Source organism: Alosa sapidissima, chromosome 14 (assembly GCF_018492685.1).
Source record: "Alosa sapidissima isolate fAloSap1 chromosome 14, fAloSap1.pri, whole genome shotgun sequence".
Classification (NCBI taxonomy): Eukaryota; Metazoa; Chordata; class Actinopteri; order Clupeiformes; family Clupeidae; genus Alosa; species Alosa sapidissima.
The window spans coordinates 7,250,470-7,270,395 of NC_055970.1; the positions used below are offsets into that span (position 1 = coordinate 7,250,470).

Sequence of the window (19,926 nt, forward strand, 5' to 3'; positions counted from 1 at the left end):
AGCATGAACTCATGAGCGTCTGTCTGCCCTATATGTATATCCTCTGATTGTTATGTTTACAGATATCTAGGCGATATTTGTAACATTTATTTTGTATTTGGCCTGTTATAAAATCATGTAGGCCTATTGAACAATTTAAACACATTGTGAACCCCAAATGAGCTTATGTCGCGATTTCCGATAGGCCTAGGCCTAGAGAAAAGACAGCTATGGTAACCTAACAATTAGGATTTGCTTTGCCTACACTGCTGTTTGGTTGTCTCAAACTTTGAGATGATCCATACTCACATTAACTGAATATTATCAACCCGAACTGCGATGTTCCAAACAGGGTGACAGGATGCAATGCCTAATAATCTCACTGCCTTCGGCATAACTGCTAACAGTGCGCCTAGGCCTAGGCCTACTGTTAAACACCTGAAAAAATATTAAGCTGCTGTTCTTTTCATGATGAGCACTAGGCCTACGCTTGAATTATGACTGAATGGAACGTTGCGTTTTTAAGCGCCAGAACTGCTTATCACGTCGTGTGACAAAGTTTACACCAATCATCATCTTCTAATGTATCCTTATGTTGAGATGTCCATTCTCTTTGCCCAAGGCTATCATTTGTGCGCGAAGCATGTTTCAATTAAGACAGTACACAAGCTATTTTTATTGTTGTAATATTGAATGATTTCATGAATAAATTGTATGCACAGTACGTACAGGATTACGGCTGGCGCGCCACTGACCAAGGCCACAGTAGCCTGTGAACCTCTGATTTTCAAAGGGGAATCCCGGCCAACGCAGGGGGCAACTCTTCTCTTCAATTGCCCTTCCAAATGACTTTTTATTGTCTAAAGACATTTATCGCAAGAATCTAACATTCTAAGCAACAGCAAAGCAAATGCAAGCTAACCAAAGTGCAGGTTCTCCCGCCATGGTTTTGGAAATCACACACCTGCTGCATCTGAAGGCCCACGCATAATAAGGCCTACGACTATCACTCTACACGCCCCCTGTTGCACGTCACATTTTAATTTGCTAGCTGATCCTGCCTCCTGGCTCCCCAAAATGCCGCATCATGTGAACAGATCAGCAGGCCGGCAAATTTTCACCTCGTTTTCAGACACAAAAAGACGGCAAAAAGACGTCTCCTCTTCCCGCAAATTTAGCGTGATTAACGTGAGACAGACGGACAGGCAACCATAGGATGACTGAGACAGGCAGGCAGGCAGACATACAGACAGACAGACACACAGACAGGCAGAGGCAGAGAGACAGACAGATGGACAAACAAAGGATGACTGTGACAGACAGGCAGACAAACAGACAGACAGATGGATAGACACACAGACATGCAGAGACAGAGAGAGAGACAGACGGACAAACACAGGATGACCGAGACAGGCAGACAAACATACAGAGACCGACAGATGGATAGACACACAGACTAACAAAGAGACAGACAGACAGTCTGCTCTCACCTGGGAGTCCCTGAAGTACATCTCGTACTGCTGCAGCATCTGCCGGCTGACCATGCTGCCGTGGTAGACGATGACGTTGAGGTGGGTCCACGTGCGGAACTCGCGCTCCCAGTTGGCGATGGTGGAGAGCGGCGCGATGATGAGGAAGGGCCCGCGGATGCCCACGCGCTGGATCTCCTCCAGGAATGTGATGGACTGGATGGTCTTGCCCAGGCCCATTTCGTCGGCCAGGATGCAGTTCCGCCTGTGACCGCACACACGCACACACACGCACGCACACACACACGCACACACGCACACACGCACACACGCACACACGCACACACGCACACACGCACACACGCACACACACACACACACACACACACACACACACACACACACACACACACACACACACACACACACACACCTTAGTACACACCCACATACTAGCAGATGAAAAACATATGACATGCAACAGCTGTACTGTAGTATCAGGAGTGATTTTGAAACTCAGATGGCTTTGAGCCTAGATTGGCTAGAGTCTAAATCATCTGGTCATGCTGCTATATAACTGCTCTCGGCTCCAGGGACTCATCTGATGATTCTTGAAGCGATCGCTAACTCTCCGTGCACTGGGCTGAAAACGAGCAGCCTCCTCCTCGCTCACCCTTCTTCTCAGCATGTGATCTCCACCACTGCCTTTTGCCCCCCCCCGCACAAGTCCTACATGTGAACTACAGACTACACTCAGCCAGAGTGGCACGAACACGGCTCACCTTCACCGATTAGCCTCGAGCAGATAGGTAAACCCTCCTCAGAGGAACCGCTAAGCTCCAGTCCGATACAGACGAGTTTCTCTCCCTCAGATTTTTTGGCCTGTTATCAGGCAGACCCCCACAGCCCCCCTACATTCTAGAAAGGGGGGCTTTTATTTAAGAAAAGTCTTGACGTTAATTGCCAAGTGCAGATATTCCCATTCCACACAACTCCGCCCAGTTGGCCTGCTTGGCTCATCTCCAAGGCTCAGCGACATGCTTTGCATTTCACATGAACACACCCTCTGTCAGAGGAATTTGGCCGTGCACACATGCACACACACACACACACATACACTATAAACCACTCACACACACCCCCATATTATACATAGTGATACTGCAAGAGTGCATAAACAAACCGAAGCTGGTGTGGTCAGTACCTACGGGGGCCTGTCTGTGATGTCTGTCGCTCTAAGCCCGAGGTGTGAGCTGATTAGCAAGCATGACTGGACTGCTTGCCGATACACAGATTGAAACTCACAGAAGGTAAAGGAAACGAACAAAAGCAAAAAAATATCTACATAACTGGCTGGATGAATGCAGCCAAAGGGGGTGGATGCAGAATGTTTTTCAGAGTGGTTTTTGGGCTGGGGAAGTTCTGGTGCGGATGCGGATATCCCCCAGCTAAACGCAGAGAGAGCAGAGAGCACCTCCAGCACAGACCGGCTAGAACATCCCAGACACAACAGCACACAAGACAACAACCCTGCAGTCTGCACCCGCACAGCAGGCAATTAGGTTAGTGTGTGTGTGTGTGTGTGTGTGTCTATCTGTCAGTGTTTTTGTGTCTGCTGTTTGTCTGTGCATGTGTGGGGCAAAACGTGAGTGACTTTGTGTGCCCATGCATGTCACTGGGGATGTTTGTATTCTGCCTACCAGTGTGTGTGTGTGTGTGTGTGTGCGTGCGTGCGTGTGTGTGTGTGTGTGCGTGTGTCTGTCTCAGACATGTGGCTGGGCACAGACACGCTGTCAGCTCAACGCTTCACTGGCTTCTCTTCTGCACTAGTTAGCAATCTGGCACACAGAAGCATGCTCTCCTTCATTCCTCTCTCTCTCTCTCTCCCCCTCTCTCTTCCCCTCTCCCGTCTGTGAGAAGAGCCTCTCACAGCCCGCACCGACACATGCAAATACACACAAGTACACACAAGCAGACACGCAGAACACACTCTTGCACCCATATGACATACCTACACACTCACGCACACCCTATCCTATAGCATAGTGCAAGGCATGAAACCACCGAACACACACACACACACACACACACACACACACACAAACAAACAATACTTGCACACTAACAAACCCTGCGACTGTTGACACCTCTTCCCAGAATGCCCCTCCCTATCCAAAACAGCAGCGAGAACACATCGTCCAGCACTGCGTACAAAACCCTCCCGGTCATCCCATACTGCCTGCACCGTGGGCACCTCCTGGGGTGGAGGTGGGGTGTGGTGGAGGTGGGGTGGGGTGGGGTGGAGGTGGGGTGGGGTGGGGTGGGGTGGGGTGGGGTGGGGTGGAGGTGGGGTGGGGTCAGGGCTGGGGCAAGTTGTTCCTCACGGACCTGTTGTACCAGTTGAAGAGCAGCCAGTTGACCCCCTCCAGCTGGTAGTCCCTGAGGCTGTTGCTGTTGCAGTACTCCCTCGAGTGCTCGCGCTTCTTCCACAGGCTGGCCGGGGGCCGCTCCTGAGAGAGGGACACAGAGCGGACAGAGCGGACGAGACGAGAGGAAATATTGAGAGAGCGAGTGGCCGAGGTGGGGCGATGGAGAGAAACACACACACTGGGTTTCATGCACTTGGATGTTTATTTCTAATTGGCAGCAAGTTCTATAAACATGACGCACATGTTCTAGTCTAGTATGCAGTCGTTTGTGCAGTATGTATGTGGTGTGTGTATGTGGTGTGTGTGCACCATGCAGAAACGGTACACACAAAGTGGAGAGACAGGGAATGACAGCAAGTGTGTGTGTGTGTGTGTGTGTGTGTGTGTGTGTGTGTCATACCATCCTGCGTGAGTCTGGCTTCACTGCCTGCAGCTGCTCAAACTCCTCTATCTTAGTCTGGTCCACGTCTTCCTTCAGCTCCCATGTGCTGTCCTCATACGGAAGGGAGCACCACTTCACCAGGTAGTACACCACCGGCTACACACACACACACACAGAGTAACACAGCAGAGTTATACGGAGCTAATAACAACACAGGACACACACTCTCAAGTAATATGCAATTTGTTTGGGACCAAAACACTATTATAAAAAAAAGCACAAAAACAGCTGGGTTTCCATTCAGCTCTTTCTCATATTCTCTGTGTATTTATGAAAATTGGTCTCATGAATATGCGCATCTGCGGGTGTTGCCACTGTGTTATGTGAGTAAAAATTCTCGTAATCTAGGGAAGAGTTCTGATCAGCTGTGGGATCAAAAACATAAGGTCTTTATGGCAATGTTTATGGAAACACGCAGGTAGAAATGCAAAAAATGGCAACACATGTGAAAAAATGTGCGTTATTCCTTATAGGAATCGAGAGTTAATCCACCTCCCTAAAGCAGATCGCATTTCTATGCGCATTTGAAATGAAAATTCAAAGCACATTTCAAGTGTTTCCACGTCAAGATTTCTAACTTTAATGGTCAATATACACACAAAAAAAAACATGAAAAATATCACATCAATGAAATGAAATAACCCAAGGTTTACAACATCTATCCTTGTCTTTTTACACACACATACACACCAAAGCTTCAACAGGGAAAGAGAGCATAGGCTCAACACACACATCCTTCCACACAGCCTTACACAGACGCACAAACACAACCGCCCCTCCGCACGCACACGCAACTGCCCCTCCACACACACACACACACAGATGCAGACACCCATACACACACAGATGCAGAGACCCATACACACACACACACACACACACACACACACATATATACACACAGATCCCCTATTCAGCAGCAAACAAGAGAAATGAGTGTATTGAGAAGAAAGACAGAGCCAAATTGGAGTGAAATTGCGTATTATCCTGCGGACAGAGCAGAGAGGGCCCTACCTCGCCAGTGTCCTTGTCCTCACAATAGGACACCTCGAGCACCCGGTCCACCTCCACGTAGTCCGGGTTGAACGGATCCTCCTCCATCTGCCAAACACAGAAGAGCCAAGAGTACCTATTAGAGCCAGTGGTGGTGGAGGGGGGGCGGGGGGGGGCAATCTGGTTACACACACCAGTGTGTGTGTGTGTGTGGCTTACGTCTGCGAAGAAGTGTGCTCGCTGCGCCTGCTTTATTTTGAAGCGCTTGATTTTCTGCTGGATCCTCTTATCCTTCTCCAGCTGCTGCTCTGTGGCCCACTCACAATGGAGATAAGAGCTGTGGAGGGGACCAGGAGAGACGGGGGGGGAGGTGTGTGTGGAGTGAGTGTGGAGTGTGTGTGTGTGTGTGTGTGTGTGTGTGTGTGTGTGTGTGTGTGGAATTGAGACAGGAAGAAAGAGAAGGTTTGAGTGTGCGCGTGTGTATGTGTGTAAATGTGTGTGTGTGAGAGAGCCAGAGACAGAGATAGAGAGCATGTGTGTGTGTGTGTGTGTGTGTTTGTGAGTGATAGACAGAGAGGGGGAGACATAATAATAAGCAACATCAGTCATCAAGCTGCGGTGCTTCATGTACACTCCACGGAGACCACCTTTCCATGTTCTTAAAAGCAATCCTTTAAACATGCTGCTAACGGACTAAACACACACAACAGTGCTGCTGTGTGAGAAGCTTTGAGTCCGACACGTCCGTCCCACAGATCTGGAGCTACGGGAGCCGTGTGCCGCGTTCCGCTGACGCTACGCTGCCAGTGTTATGAGGAGGGCAAAGTCTCACAGGAATAATTAATCAACGCGACAGAGAACAAATATGGCCACTTACTAGTTTTTGTACTTTACAAAGAACTCCTCCACTTCAACCAGCACACCAGGAGAGACCTGTGGAGGAGATGCAAACAGACAAGACAGAGCAAAAGAGAGAGAGAGAGAGAGAGAGAAGGAGGGAGGGGGGGGAGAACGAGAGAGAACAAGCAGAAAAGAGAAAGATCAATAAATAATGAGCGACTGTAAGAGAGAGCCACTGAAGTACCAATGCAGAATGGCTGTGTTTGGTCATGGTGCAGGAAAACAGAAGGGTGAAATAAGGTGCTTTTGGTAGCTTTGTGGCATGACAAAGTAGCCTGGAGATTCCAGACCCTGGTAATCTAGAAAGATTAAGGGTCTGGCCACAAATAATGTAATGGCCCAACTCGAAGGGCAGCACCAAGCGTGCATTTGAAAATCTTACTGCTCAATTGGATAAGACTATACGACCAATGTTTACTGGATGGCCTGTACTGGATTTCCAGGCTAACAAAGGCCGACAGGCCAACACTTCGGTGTCAATAAACAAGAAAAGAGATAGAGTGTGCGGTGACCAAGTTTTTTATAGCTTTGTGGCATGTACCTCTTTCTTGGCAATGCGTGAGGACATGATTTTGTCGACGACAGCGCCCTCCTCTTCACTTGGGTTCTCCTGTAGGGAAAACACGCAGCATCAGTGTGCTTGATCCACCGCAGTAAGAGTGAATTTAAACTCTAAAGTATTTCAAATCTACCACACACAATCAACACTGCAGAACCACAACTAGGCAGGAGGGCAGAAGTCGAGAAAAAAAAAAACATCAAAACAAAGAACAAAGTTTATTTCAACTGCTCTGATTAACAAGACAAAAGGGAAATGAAAACTAAAAATTCAAGGCCAATAGAGCTGTAGATTATTACCATCTAGGGGGAGCAAGGAAGAGTCCAGGGGGGGTATTTTCGGAAATGAGAGAATACACAATGGCAAATCAACTCTGCTGATCATGTCACTTTCATCCACTGCACTTCAAAGTCATTCATTAATGCAGCTTAGACTGTGTTTAAACATTTAGGCTATGCATTGCATATAGTGTTATCATCATGTATTCTGTTTATGTGGTATGTGTGTGTATCATATTAAAATACATTATGTTTAACGTATTGTGTGTATTGTTTTGATGGAGGTAAACTGGGTCTGTACCACAAACAGCTGCACGGCAGGGTCTTTGCGTGCTGCAGTGTTGGCCTTCTTGGCTTTCACCGAAACCTTTGTTTCCTCGTCGGACACGCGAGCTTCGCCATCCTCCATGTACTTCTTCCTCTTTACCTGACGGTTAGATCTCCGCTTCTACAACGCACACACACACACGCAAATAAACACACACACACGCACACACACACACGTGCAGACACAACACACATACAAAGAGAGAGAGAGAGAGAGAGAGAGAGAGAGAGAGAGAAAAAAACCTTAATTGTCTGAAAGAACAATACTTTCGTTCCGGTCAGAACTTGGACCAAGCGGGCACCTCTCTTGACCCACCAAGCCACATTTCAATTTCCTGATTAGCAAGCACTGTAGCCATGATGTCACTGACCCATTATCCAATAATTATAGGGCTTGGAGTGGATTTAATTAAGTTGTCACTGCGAGCACTGACATGATTCCGCCAATCACAAGATAATTAACAAAGGTGTTTCACCATCAGGGTCTAATTATCACACACCTTCCAGCTAGACAGGCAGGCAGGCAGCCATGATATTAATAGGTACACAGGCATATGATTCTCCATCTTAAAAGTTTGTTGGAGGGCATGCGTCAAAGGAAGTGAAGCCATGCGGCAAAGGGTAGAGAAACGTATGGATCGACTCTTACAAAAGATTACGTGACCAAAATTAATAAGCGCAGAATTTATTAATTCTTAATTTATTAAGAATCATGCTGTGTTTTCATATGCTGAAATTAAATTTTGACTACCCATTATCTAAACATTGTGACATACTACAGCAGAGAGCCTATCAACACACACCATGCTGTATCTCTGTGTAATTAACAACTTGTTAGACGCCCTTGTTTCTGGATATCTCCTCAGCTGAGCAGGCCAGTGAGGGATTAGACCCACTCATCAACGACAGCCTCGTTCCAGACAGACCAGAGCGTCTGTGTAAGCATCTGCTTTCGCATTAATACTAATCAAATAGTGAGAACACCCCTTCAAAAATGCAACTGGTGTGTGTGTGTGTGTGTGTGTGTATGTGGGTGGGTGTGTGCCTGTGTGTGTGTGTGTGTGTGTTGTGCAAGGGATGCCACCTCCAAATATAACACAGTAAATGTCGCTGAGCTAAAAGTTAACTGAGTCTGTATGAGAATATCCCCCCGACTGCCGTAGATGACCGGGCGGTGCTGGTGGGACAGCTCGGGTGTGCTTTTCCTCCATAGGTGACATTGCTCACGGCTGTCAGCGCGGCAGCCCTCAGTCCCAGCATGGAGGGAGAAAGTATCAACCTAAATGAGTCATCATCAGACCATTTTAATTAAGTCTGGGTGCCATTTAATGAGGATAATTATATCTGAAGAGGCAGGGGAAGAGGGGAGTAGGAGTTCGGGGAAAAGAAAGAGGGAGAAAGAGAAAGATAGACATTCAGAGAGAGAGAGAGAGAGAGAGAGAGAGAGAGATAAAGAGAGCATGAGAGAGATAGAGAGCATGAAACGGAGAGAGATTACTCATCTCCTGTTTTCTAAATAGCAAGAAACAAGTCTATGACTATGTGCATTACTGGCATTACAGTTAAGTGAGTACTGGACTCCCGCACCCCCCACGCCCTGCCCCCACTGCCTCACATGTTCAGAGAGAGCGCCTCTACTCCGCTGCAAACCCAAACACGGCGCGGTCGACCTAGGATGCGTGGCGCCTCAGCCTCCTGGCTGTAGCATTGCGTCAACCTTTTCATGCTGGACTGATTAGGAGGGAAGCGCGTTGCATAGGACCTGGGAGCTTTCTACAGCTCCTCGGCCTTGGACACTTAAATCCATACCAGACGCACTAGAGGGGCGGTGTACACTGGAAGCACATAGCCCATACATGCAGATGTCTGTTCATGTGTACGTCTCTTATAAGAGTGTGAGTACCCATGCATGTACGCAAGTGAATAAAACATATATTTGTGACTGTATTTGTGTGTGTGTATGGGAGAGAGAGAGAGAGAGAGAGAGAGAGAGAGAGAGAGAGAGAGAGAGAGAGAGAGAGAGAGAGAGAGTGTGTGTGTGTGTGTGTGTGTGTGTGTGGACTGACCGAGTCGTCCTCTTTGGAGCGTCGTGGTGGGGGCGGCTCATCGTCGGACAGCTCTTCCGAGGATTCTGGCTTCCGCTTCTTCTTTTTGCCAAACTTGATGACGATCTTCCTGCAGAGACAAAAGGCACAGAGGCAAGCCCATGTTACACAGGCTGAGAACACACACGCGCTCACACACACGTTAGACTTGGGAAGTACCAACCCACCCACAGGGGAAGAACGCGCACACACACACACACACACACAGGACACAACTCATTTGCATGCGAGTCGACACACGCACACGTGCTCAGGCACACAGGCACACACACACACACACAGTCATTACTCCTAAGAGTCAGGCTCCTTTTCTCCATGCTCCACTATCTTTGTGCAAACTGGAAGGCATGTGAATAATGCATGGCTCATAATGGGGGCTGAGAAGGTCTACGTTGTGCTAAATAAATGACCTGCAGAGCCTTTACAGAGTGCCGTGTGGATGCTTCTCTCTCTCGCTCTCCTTCTGAAGTATTAATTCAGGCCAATAAATAAATAAATAAATAAATATTTACATGGACGCAAACACCCACCCACACACTACTCTATTTGCTTCTAATAAGCAGAAGAGGAGTCTCTATTATGAAATGCCTGTAGAGTGTCTATGGTGAAGTACATTAAATGGAAAACCAATAACACAAAACATAACAAAAGTACTGCGCGGAGCTGATCAAAACCTGCTTGGACCCCCCCCCCCACCCCCACCCCACCTTCCCCTTTTCAGGGTGATCGAATGTAGTCGGCCCGACCACAGCTTGCCCGGCTGCCCGCCTCACAGGCTTCTAGATTACCGCCGGAGAATGCGCAGGCCGGGCGCGACTCAAAAGCGGACCAACCCACAACGAGCGTGACAACAAGTGTACAGTAAGCCATTGTTCTGGCATTTCGAGTGTGATCAAATCGTCCCAGACGGATGGGCTTCAAACACAATGGATCTGAAGGAGAGGGAGAGCGAGGGGGCGAAATCAGAGCGGTATTGTCTACAAAAGAGGCCGCACTGCATCCTATCATAGTGACGCTGGAGCAGGCAGGGTATAGGAGGAAGTCTCAGGAAATGAAAATAATATAAAAAAAAGAAAAGAACATTTATTTAGAAAGTCAAAGTGTCTACCTCACAAACACACACACACACACAGGCACCTTTGCAGATGAGCGCATCAGTATGGGAGTCAGGTTGGCAGCAGGGTGTGTGTGGTCTGTGCGGTGCCTGGTAATGGTGTGTGAATATGCAGCACCACACACCTCCAGCATCCCACCGACCCCCAGACGCCCCGCCCCCCCTCCCCAAAATCCAACCCCCCCACCCCTCACTGACAAATACGCCTTGCAGTAGTCGCCTTATGACCAGTTAGTACCAGCAGTCCCTCCCATACCTTCCTCTTACTATTACACACACGGACACAGACCGAGAGTCCAAATTAATTTTATTCAGGTCAGAAAGACCTCTCCTGACGATACAAAAACATACAAAATAATATTTACACAGGTCCTACAGTACTTTACTGTTAATGTTCTGCTGACCAACTTCACAATGCTGACTGCTGTCAAAGTGACGTGCTAGGCAGCTATCTCAATTAAAGCAAGAACAATACGAGTTACCGAGTGGCAAACTAGCCATAATAAAGCTAATGCTAACACCATATGTGTACACTGTGTGGTGTGACTTCTGGGCTAGAATTCTTAAATGTCTGCTTCTCTGACATATTGGGACTCGCATAGTAATGGATGGACATTAGGGATGGCTCTTCCTGGAGGATGCACAGCCATTAATTACTGAATGCATTGATTGACGACTGCATGATTTGGCTCCATCTTCTACAGTCTGTGCCAATGTACAATTTTGAGGACAGCTGGAACAGAGTGGCGAATTTTAATGTGCACCGCTTTTTCAATCAATATGTGCACTCCTACTGTTAACGCCATTTTCAGCTGATTTATAAGAGCAGATCGAAGCCAGAGAGGCCAGGCTGTGCAGAGTGCAGTTGCGGCGTTGAATTCCACCTTCCAAATGTCAAATGTACCAATCTTTACACACACACACACACACACACACACACACACACACACACACACACAGGCAGGCGTGTGCACACACACACAGACAGACAGGAGTGCTTCATTTATACACACAGCATTGACATTTTCAAAACAAAACTTGTGCAGTTCAGTTGACTCTTGCTGAGAAGCAAGCCCCTAGGAGGCCACACATGTAGGTTAAGATCTGGTGTCATGGTGGCATTCTCACCACCTGTGCCATAACCTCAATCGGACGGCTGCCCAGCCAAGATCGCCTGCTGCAGGATGACCTGTGTGGCCAGGTGATTTTGGCATTCAGCGCAGAGGCCTTATTAACCTAGCAATTTCCACATTATTGCATGTCATTTACTGGCCTAATCTACTCCACAATAATTTCATGTTTGACAAATTTGACCAAAGTTATTATGGTGTAATGGGAAAATAGCAACCAATTAAATAACCGCCTCTGGGTCTATAATTTCCTCTGCCATGCAGGCCACTGTAAAGGACCAGTGCATGCATGCCCACCTGGGCCCCAGAGTCGTACACTACACTGCCAGCCCTGGACTTCACATTTCAAAGAGAGGTCTGAATGGAAAATTAATCATTTCCACCTCTGCTGATGAAGTATTTCAATTAACCACACAGGGCAGAGACAGCTGGCCATGAAAAGGCATGCTTCAGTGGCACCCTGGATCACACTACTTGGCTAGCCTACATCGATCACCCTCTCCAAGTCTGCTACTGCTGATGTAGTCCATGCTGCAGGGAACAGACCTGTGTGTGTGTGTGTGTGTGAGAGTGTGTGTGTGTGTGTGTGTGTGTGTGTGTGTGTGTGTGTTAGCCTGGGGTGTAACCTCTGAAATCCACACACCCGATCCAGGGTGGGGTGGGACACCATGTTCACCACCACAAAGTGCCTTCACTTGTGCACAGAGGCTTTAAAGGGTCTGTTTTCCAAATCTAGTTTGACTGTAATAGTGTGGCAGTAAGGAGTTTTCATAGAACACTAGCAAGGACGCTAGTAATTTCAAAACACACCCTTGAGAAAGGGAACTAGAAGTCCTGCTTCCTGTGTCAGCTGTCTAGACACCATTGTGTGTGCGCGCGCGTGCATGCGTGCGTGCGTCAGCCTGTTCAAGAGTCATATCTGTGTCTCAACAAACCATCAGCCAACAACTCCAAAACAATTCCACATGTGCAATGTGCATTCATACTCACATACACACAGAGTATTACCTGTGTGAAACTGACTGTGTCATTTAACTGATGCACTGGCACAAACTGGCACAGTTGGCAGAGTATGTGTCAGAGGCAGAGGACAAGAGTTTGCCAGAGATAGAGAGAGGGAGCAAGAGAGAAAGGAAAAAAGAGAGAGAGAGCAAGAGAGAAAGGAAAAGAGAGAGAGAGAAAAAAAGAAAGAGAGACACGATTCTCAAGCAGAGGGAGAAAATTACTAGTACAGATATGAATGTGACATATAACTATAACTATGTCTGTATGTAAGAATGTGAGAGTGTGGTTTGTGGTGCCTGTGTGTGTGTGTGTGTGTGTGTGTGTGTGTGTGTGTGTGTGTGTGTGTGTGTGTGTGTGTGTGTACTTAATGGTCCATTTCCCTACAGTCATGACAGCACAGAAAGGGAGTGTGTGTGCGCACGCATACGGGCATGTGCGCATGTGTGTGTGTGTGTGTGTGTGTGTGTGTGTGTGTGTGTGTGTGTGTGTGTGTGTGTGTGTGTGTGTGTGTGTGTGTGTGTGAGAGCAGATACTTCACTCTGAACAGGTACAGTGCAGCTCTGCGTAAATGTTCTAAACGACCTATATAGCCACCGATCAAACACACACACTGACAATACAACAGCTCCTGGGGCAGAATCCTGTATTTCTCTTTTCTGTGTGTGTGTGTGTGTGTGTGTGTGTGTGTGTGTGTGTGTGTGTGTGTGTGTGTGTGTGTGTGTGTGTGTGCATGTGTGTGTGTGTAGGTTTGTGTGCATATGTCGGAACGAAAGAAAGAGAGGTTGCAGGAATATTGTGATTCACAACGTCAGGCATACTCCTTCTTCCGTCTTGCCCTTTCCTCCTGCCCCCCCTCCCCCTCCCCCTCCCCCTCCCTTTCCCTCCCCCTCTCTTTCTCTCTCCCTCCCTCTCTCTTTCTCTTTCTCCACTGCCTTCTCATCTTTCTCAAAGCCAGAGGCACACTACCTCGTGCTGTCTAGTAGACGCCCATAGAGTGGGGCTGACACGCAAGTGCGAACACAACCACAACACACACAGCATTTGCCATAATATCAAATGCTGCACTCCATCAGACTCTCTCTCACACACACACGCACAAAAACACACATACACACACACACACACACACACATACAAAAACACACACACACGCACACACACACACACACACACACACACACACACACACACACGCATACAAAAACACACACACACACACACACACACACACACACACACGCACGCACACACACACACGCATACAAACACACACACGCATACAAAAACACACACACGCATACAAAAACACACACACGCATACAAAAACACACACACACACACACACACACGCACGCACACACAAACGCATACAAAAACACACACACACAAAAACACACACAAACACTCAGATCCACACGCACTTGCGAGCATGGCATGCCGTGACTGAGCGATCCCTCATCTGATGGGGTGAGGTGGCACAGCAGCCTGCTGCCTCTAGCCATCACCAGAGAGAGGGACATGGAGATGGGGATGAGGAGAGGGAGAGGGGGAGGGGTGAGAGAGAGAGAGAGAGAGAGGGGTAGGGTGAAAGAGAGAGAGAGAGAGAGAGAGAGACTGAGAGAGGGGTAGGGTGAAAGAGAGAGAGAGAGAAAGGGGTAGGGTGAAAGAGAAAGAGAGAGAGAGAGAGAGAGAGAGAGAGAGGGGTAGGGTGAAAGAGAGAGAGAGAGAGAGAGAAAGGGGTAGGGTGAAAGAGAGAGAGGAATTTGAAGGGTAAGGGAGAGCTAGAGAAAGGGGAGAGCAGAGCCAGACAGAGGCTCACACCGCACACACACACACACACACTCACTCACTCACTCACACCGCACACACACACACACATCATATAAATCCACCCGAGAGGAGAGCGAGAGCTGAGAGTGGATGACCTATGTCCTACTTTGGCTCACGGATGGAGCAGACAGCACGGAATATGAGACATGGCTGTCCACGGCTGGGCACTGGGGCAGAGCGCTGAGCGCTGAGAGAGGTGGACATGCGCTGAGCCCTGAGAGGGGTGGACATGGGCGAGTCCTGCCATGGGCTTCGGCCCGCCGGCATCTCACCACCAGCAGCCAAACTCAATCAGCAGCACTGACGTAAACGCAACAGAGACATAAATATCAGCTCTACACACACAATGGGACAAACAAATAAATAAAATAACTAAATAAATATGCGTGCAGGGTGAGTAATATACTAATATACTGACGCAGAGACGGAGAGAGAGAGACAGAGATAGATATCCCTTCTGGTTTTGTGATTCAATCTTTCTCGCACACACACAAACACACACAGTTCGGTTGGGAATGCATTTGAGTGTGATTACGTGCAGGAGTGCATAGTTGTCGATTCACACAGAAGCCCATCTGTTGTGGACAGCCGCACACACGCACACACACACACACACACACACACACACACACACACACACAAAGGCTACACTATCATGTCGTCAACCTCATTCTCCTTCACCCGCTCCAGATGAAATTACACTTTGCTAATATGCACCACAATGTGACTCAGCCGGTTGCCTGGCAACGCACCGCATGGCAAGAGAGAGGGGGAAGCTGGTGGTGGTGTGGGTAGTGGCAATGACATCACTTCCTGTGAATGACATGCAAAGCCCGGGAGCAGCAGCTGTGAAATGACACTAACCCTACGGAGCCAAACAGATTACTGTGTGTGTTTCTGCTTCTGTGTGTGTGTGTGTCATGCGTGAATGTAAGTATGTGTGTCATGCGTGAATGTAAGTGTGTGTGTGTGTGTGTGTGTGTGTGTGTGTGTGTGTGTGTGAGAGAGTGAGAGGAAGAGAGAAACATTGTCATGGTGTGGGGTGGGTGTTATTAGCAAATATCACACTAGTTTCTTCATAAGGCACACATAAAAGTGTACGACACCTACAGGTCAATTTGGAGCCCAGCGCAACACACAAACACACACACACACAAATCACACAACAAAAAAACAGCGCCTGACAGACTAGCTGTGGCACATGCCTGTGTGCGCCTGTGTGTGCGTGCTTGTGTGCATGGGTGAATGTGAGTTTGTGTGTACCTGTAGAGGAGAGACAGTGGAAACATGTGACACTTGAATCCATTTTCACAGGCTGCTGAGAGAGGTCTCTTGGCTGTGTGCCTCTGAGATGACTGCTGATACCACACACCACCACCTCCTCCTCCACCACCTCCCCTCTTCCACAATGAGCCAAGTCACTCCACCACCAGCGAGAGTCGAGTGAGATCATCTCAGCCCGTGCTCTGCCCTATGCGTGTTTAGCACAGCCACCCAGTCAGTGTGAGATGGTGTATTTTAGACGGCATCATGGGCAGAGGCCCAGATCACCAGACGGGTCCACTAGCAGCCACACATACACACACAGCCACACATGTACACACATACACACACATACACACCAGGGATGGAAATTAAATATTTTTTCTACCTGCCACTGTCGCTGGTGGATTCCAAAATCTACCAGCCACTCAACTTTTTTACCAGCCACTAGAGAAACGGCATGAAAATGTGATATCATGATTATAGTAGGCTACCCAAAATGATCACGGTAATCAGCATTATTGCAATATGACTAAATTGTGCTGAAATTTGCCCTAAACCTACCAGCTGTCCTCCAAGCACAGTAGCAACAAAACTAAAAGTCAATAGAACCACATTCATATTCTATAGTGTCTTGTCATAAAAGTGGTGTGGCTCCTTTAAGACTCCGTTTCTGTGAGTTCTGGAGCATCCTATAATTCAGCCCTCCAACTTGATCTAACTATAGTGTACATCATCTAATTTAAATATTTACAGGTATCAAGGCTATATTTAACATTTAGCATTTATTTTCTATTTGGCCCGTTATGAAATCATGCACTGAACAATTTAAGCACAGCTCAGCTTTAAGAAATGTAATATGCATGCTTACAGTAGCATTTTGTGAAACTACATTGAAAAAACTCTGGTTGTACAGTTATCTAGACGATATTGTTAACATTTATTTTGTATTTGGCCTTATTGTGTATGACAAAAGCCCAAAGTTGGAGACCGTGTAGACATTTGCTTCAATTTCAAAACCGGATTACTCTGGAACGGCTATAACTTGTATAAGGGAATGCTTTACACCTTTGTGTTCGGTAAGTTCTGCTGTTTATTCTGATATACGGTTTGTAATTTCTTGAATGAAAAATTTGAGAGATATTCCACCACGACGAATGGGTGTGGAGATGTCCGTCTGTCTGCCTCATAGGTCTAAATAGCAGAGTGTTGCGGGCCGGATTAAAATAGCTATACGGGCCAATTCAAAAGAGAACTATTTAGGTGAGAATATTAGCCTGTGAAGATATAACGGAGATCCACAGATCTCACTAGATTTATGTCTATGCAGTCATCCTGAAATAATCTAGCAGTGGCACATGAAAGCATAGTGACAGTTTCTTAATGGTAGTGAAGTGAAAGTGAAGCGCTGCACCAGTGCCTATAGGCTATGCCGCGGTGGCGGCTCACTACGAGTTGTAGAACTTCAAATCAGCGCGATTTACCCTTATAGGCTGGTAACGTTAGGCTACATGATCCCTACAGACACTTTCTTATTTTTAACCGTCAATAAGTATGAAAATTAGACCGGATCTGACAATTTGTGGTATGTTAGTAGCTCTACCCGCCACAGTGGCTGGTAAGTTGACCAAATTCACCCGCCAGCGCACAAAACTACCCACATTTGGCGGGGGGCGGGTGGTTAATTTCCATCCCTGATACACACAGCCACACATGTACACACATACACACACAGCCACACATGTACACACATACACACAGCCACACATGTACACACAGCCACACATGTACACGCACACACACACACACTCTGCCAGGTTAAGGGCTGGGTGCAGAGCAGCCACACACACACACACACACACACACACACACACACACACTGCCATGTTAAGGGCTGGGTGCAGAGCACAGGATGAGGAGTGCAGCAGAAGCAGGCTAGTGTTGGAGCTTCAGGCTTAAATACTACAAGCAGAGATTAAGCAACTCATGCAACAGTGCCTCTACCTTTGCAGATGATAGATCAAAAGGATATGAAGTAAAAATGTATCTCATCACAAATAATCAACTGAATGTGAAATGAGAATGAGAACACTTTCTCAATACAGAACCATGTTTAAAGTAGAAGGAGGCTTCCTAAATAAGATTGGGGATTTTTTTAATTATTTAAAAAAAGGATTTATATAGGCTAGAAGGCCCTAATTAAAACTAATTGGTGCAATATATGGGCTATGCTAAGTGCATAGTGTATGGTAGGTAGGTAAGTGTATTCTCATGATAAATAGTCTACATCACTAAGACCTGTACCTGTTAGAACTAAAGACAGCAATCCAAAAGAGTCAGAGAAGCGACCTTACGCTAAAAGGGAGATAACACACTAAAACAACCATTCTGCTTTGGCAAAAGGCTAACATTCTCCTCTTATCCTGACAATACATTTAGCTCAAGTTGAGACTATTTTAGTATTGTTATTTGAAGTTCAGCTATGGCCAAAGCGTTTCTGTGGCTAGTCGAATTGTACTCTCAACCAGGGCTTCACCATCAATGAGGACAGCGTGGCCTGGCGTTGTGTGGTGTTTGTTTGTGCCGTGGTCAAAAGGAATGCCTGGTCTGTGTGTGCGCGCTGGGACTTTTAGAGGTTAAGGATCTGACCGCTGCTTGCCTCTCACGCACCGTTGTGTAATGTTGCGTAGTGTTGTGTAGCGTAGGTGGCACGCTTGCTTATGCATGCACAAGCACACTCTCTCACACACACACACACACGCAGATTTGAGTGTTTTATAAGGCCACCCAGGGGATACTTCACTAGTCAACACATTACACACTTACCACCCTCGGAGGACCACACACACACACACACACACACACACACACACACCAAGACAGAACAAGAACAAGGAAAATGGCAAAAAAAGGAAGGCAGACAGAAAAAAAAAGCAACCAAGAAAAAAAATAAAGAATGAGGAAGGGAGAGAGAGAGAGTGAGAGAGAGAGAGAGAGAGAGTGAGTGTGACCTTCAGGCCATCCTTGAAGATACAGGGCCGAACCTAACGGTCCGAATTTAAAGCCAGACCTTCATTCCCAGAGGCAACGTGCTTTAATAAGCACAATTAAGCTCACTATGGGCCTACATAAAATCCCCCTAAAATAGTGTTTCTACCCTCAGTATCCACTTTCCAAATGTTAAGTCTAAGTTTTCCACAAAATCTGCAACCAACCAAAATATGTTTGTAACTGAAAAAAAAAAACAAATTATCATCTGAAATAATGGGTTCTTTGAAATGTATTCTTTGACACCACATTAATTTAAATAACAAGCCTAAGGCATCTATGCAATCAAAACTTCAATGTAATACACACCAAACTCCACACGTTCCTTAACTGAGAATATAATAGGCGATAAAACATTAGCACCACAGGACTTTCATTTATTAAAAATGATTGTCCAGCTCACAGCAATCTTACGTTGCTTAGAGGCGATATTCACAGTTTACAGTATCACATTAAAATCAGCGTTCATGCAGGCACAAGGCATGACTTCCAATGAGCCTCCAATGACACACTACTTGTGCACTACGTGTGTCACTGGTCGTCCACACAGTGTCTGTTGGGAGGAAGGCCTGTGTTAAAGGGACAGCAGGCAAGCCTGATGCTTTTTCTCTACCAAACTCTCCCTCGCTCGGTCTGAAGCTTTTTTCCTTTTCTTTGCGTCTTCAGTCAAGGGTTTTCGCTGCTTCTTCGCCGGCTCTGCCATTATACACACGTTTGCAACAATCTCTAGCGTTTCGTTAGCCTGCCTCTGTGCTGTAAACTGATCCTGCTTCGGTCGGCGGGTAGGATACACAGAACTTGCAAGTGGGATATTCTTCCTACAGGCAGTAGGGGCGGGCGAGAGAGCCTTCATTCGCCCCGTAATGAGTCATTTAACCATATACCGACTTACGAAGATGAGTAATTAACACGAAAACGTTGCCTGGTGTCCCTTTAAAGCCCAGCCCAGTCTGGCAGTGTCCAGACCACATGTCATTCACACCCAGGAGGCTCTGTTTTACTCTGCGAGCTGCTGGACCTGGCTGGTCCCAACCTCACACTACTGCTGCTGCCTG

General features: G+C 47.1%; 1 protein-coding gene across 18 annotated transcripts in view; it reads right to left on the reverse strand.

Annotated features, from left to right (window-relative positions):
- The window catches only part of chd9 (chromodomain helicase DNA binding protein 9), a 100,641-nt gene that overhangs the window by 39,091 nt on the left and 41,624 nt on the right, over window positions 1–19,926 (reverse strand). For 14 of the 18 annotated variants that reach the window (XM_042062507.1, XM_042062512.1, XM_042062510.1 and 11 more), the window contains 10 exons: window positions 9,443–9,551; window positions 7,351–7,497; window positions 7,071–7,073; window positions 6,754–6,822; window positions 6,190–6,245; window positions 5,532–5,649; window positions 5,334–5,420; window positions 4,278–4,415; window positions 3,837–3,958; window positions 1,470–1,713 (listed from right to left, as the gene is read on the reverse strand). In XM_042062507.1, the coding sequence (XP_041918441.1) occupies window positions 1,470–1,713; window positions 3,837–3,958; window positions 4,278–4,415; window positions 5,334–5,420; window positions 5,532–5,649; window positions 6,190–6,245; window positions 6,754–6,822; window positions 7,071–7,073; window positions 7,351–7,497; window positions 9,443–9,551 (1,093 nt within the window). The remainder of the gene's footprint in view (window positions 1–1,469; window positions 1,714–3,836; window positions 3,959–4,277; window positions 4,416–5,333; window positions 5,421–5,531; window positions 5,650–6,189; window positions 6,246–6,753; window positions 6,823–7,070; window positions 7,074–7,350; window positions 7,498–9,442; window positions 9,552–19,926) is intronic. The other 4 variants (XM_042062516.1, XM_042062515.1, XM_042062511.1 and 1 more) reach the window with 1 other exon arrangement.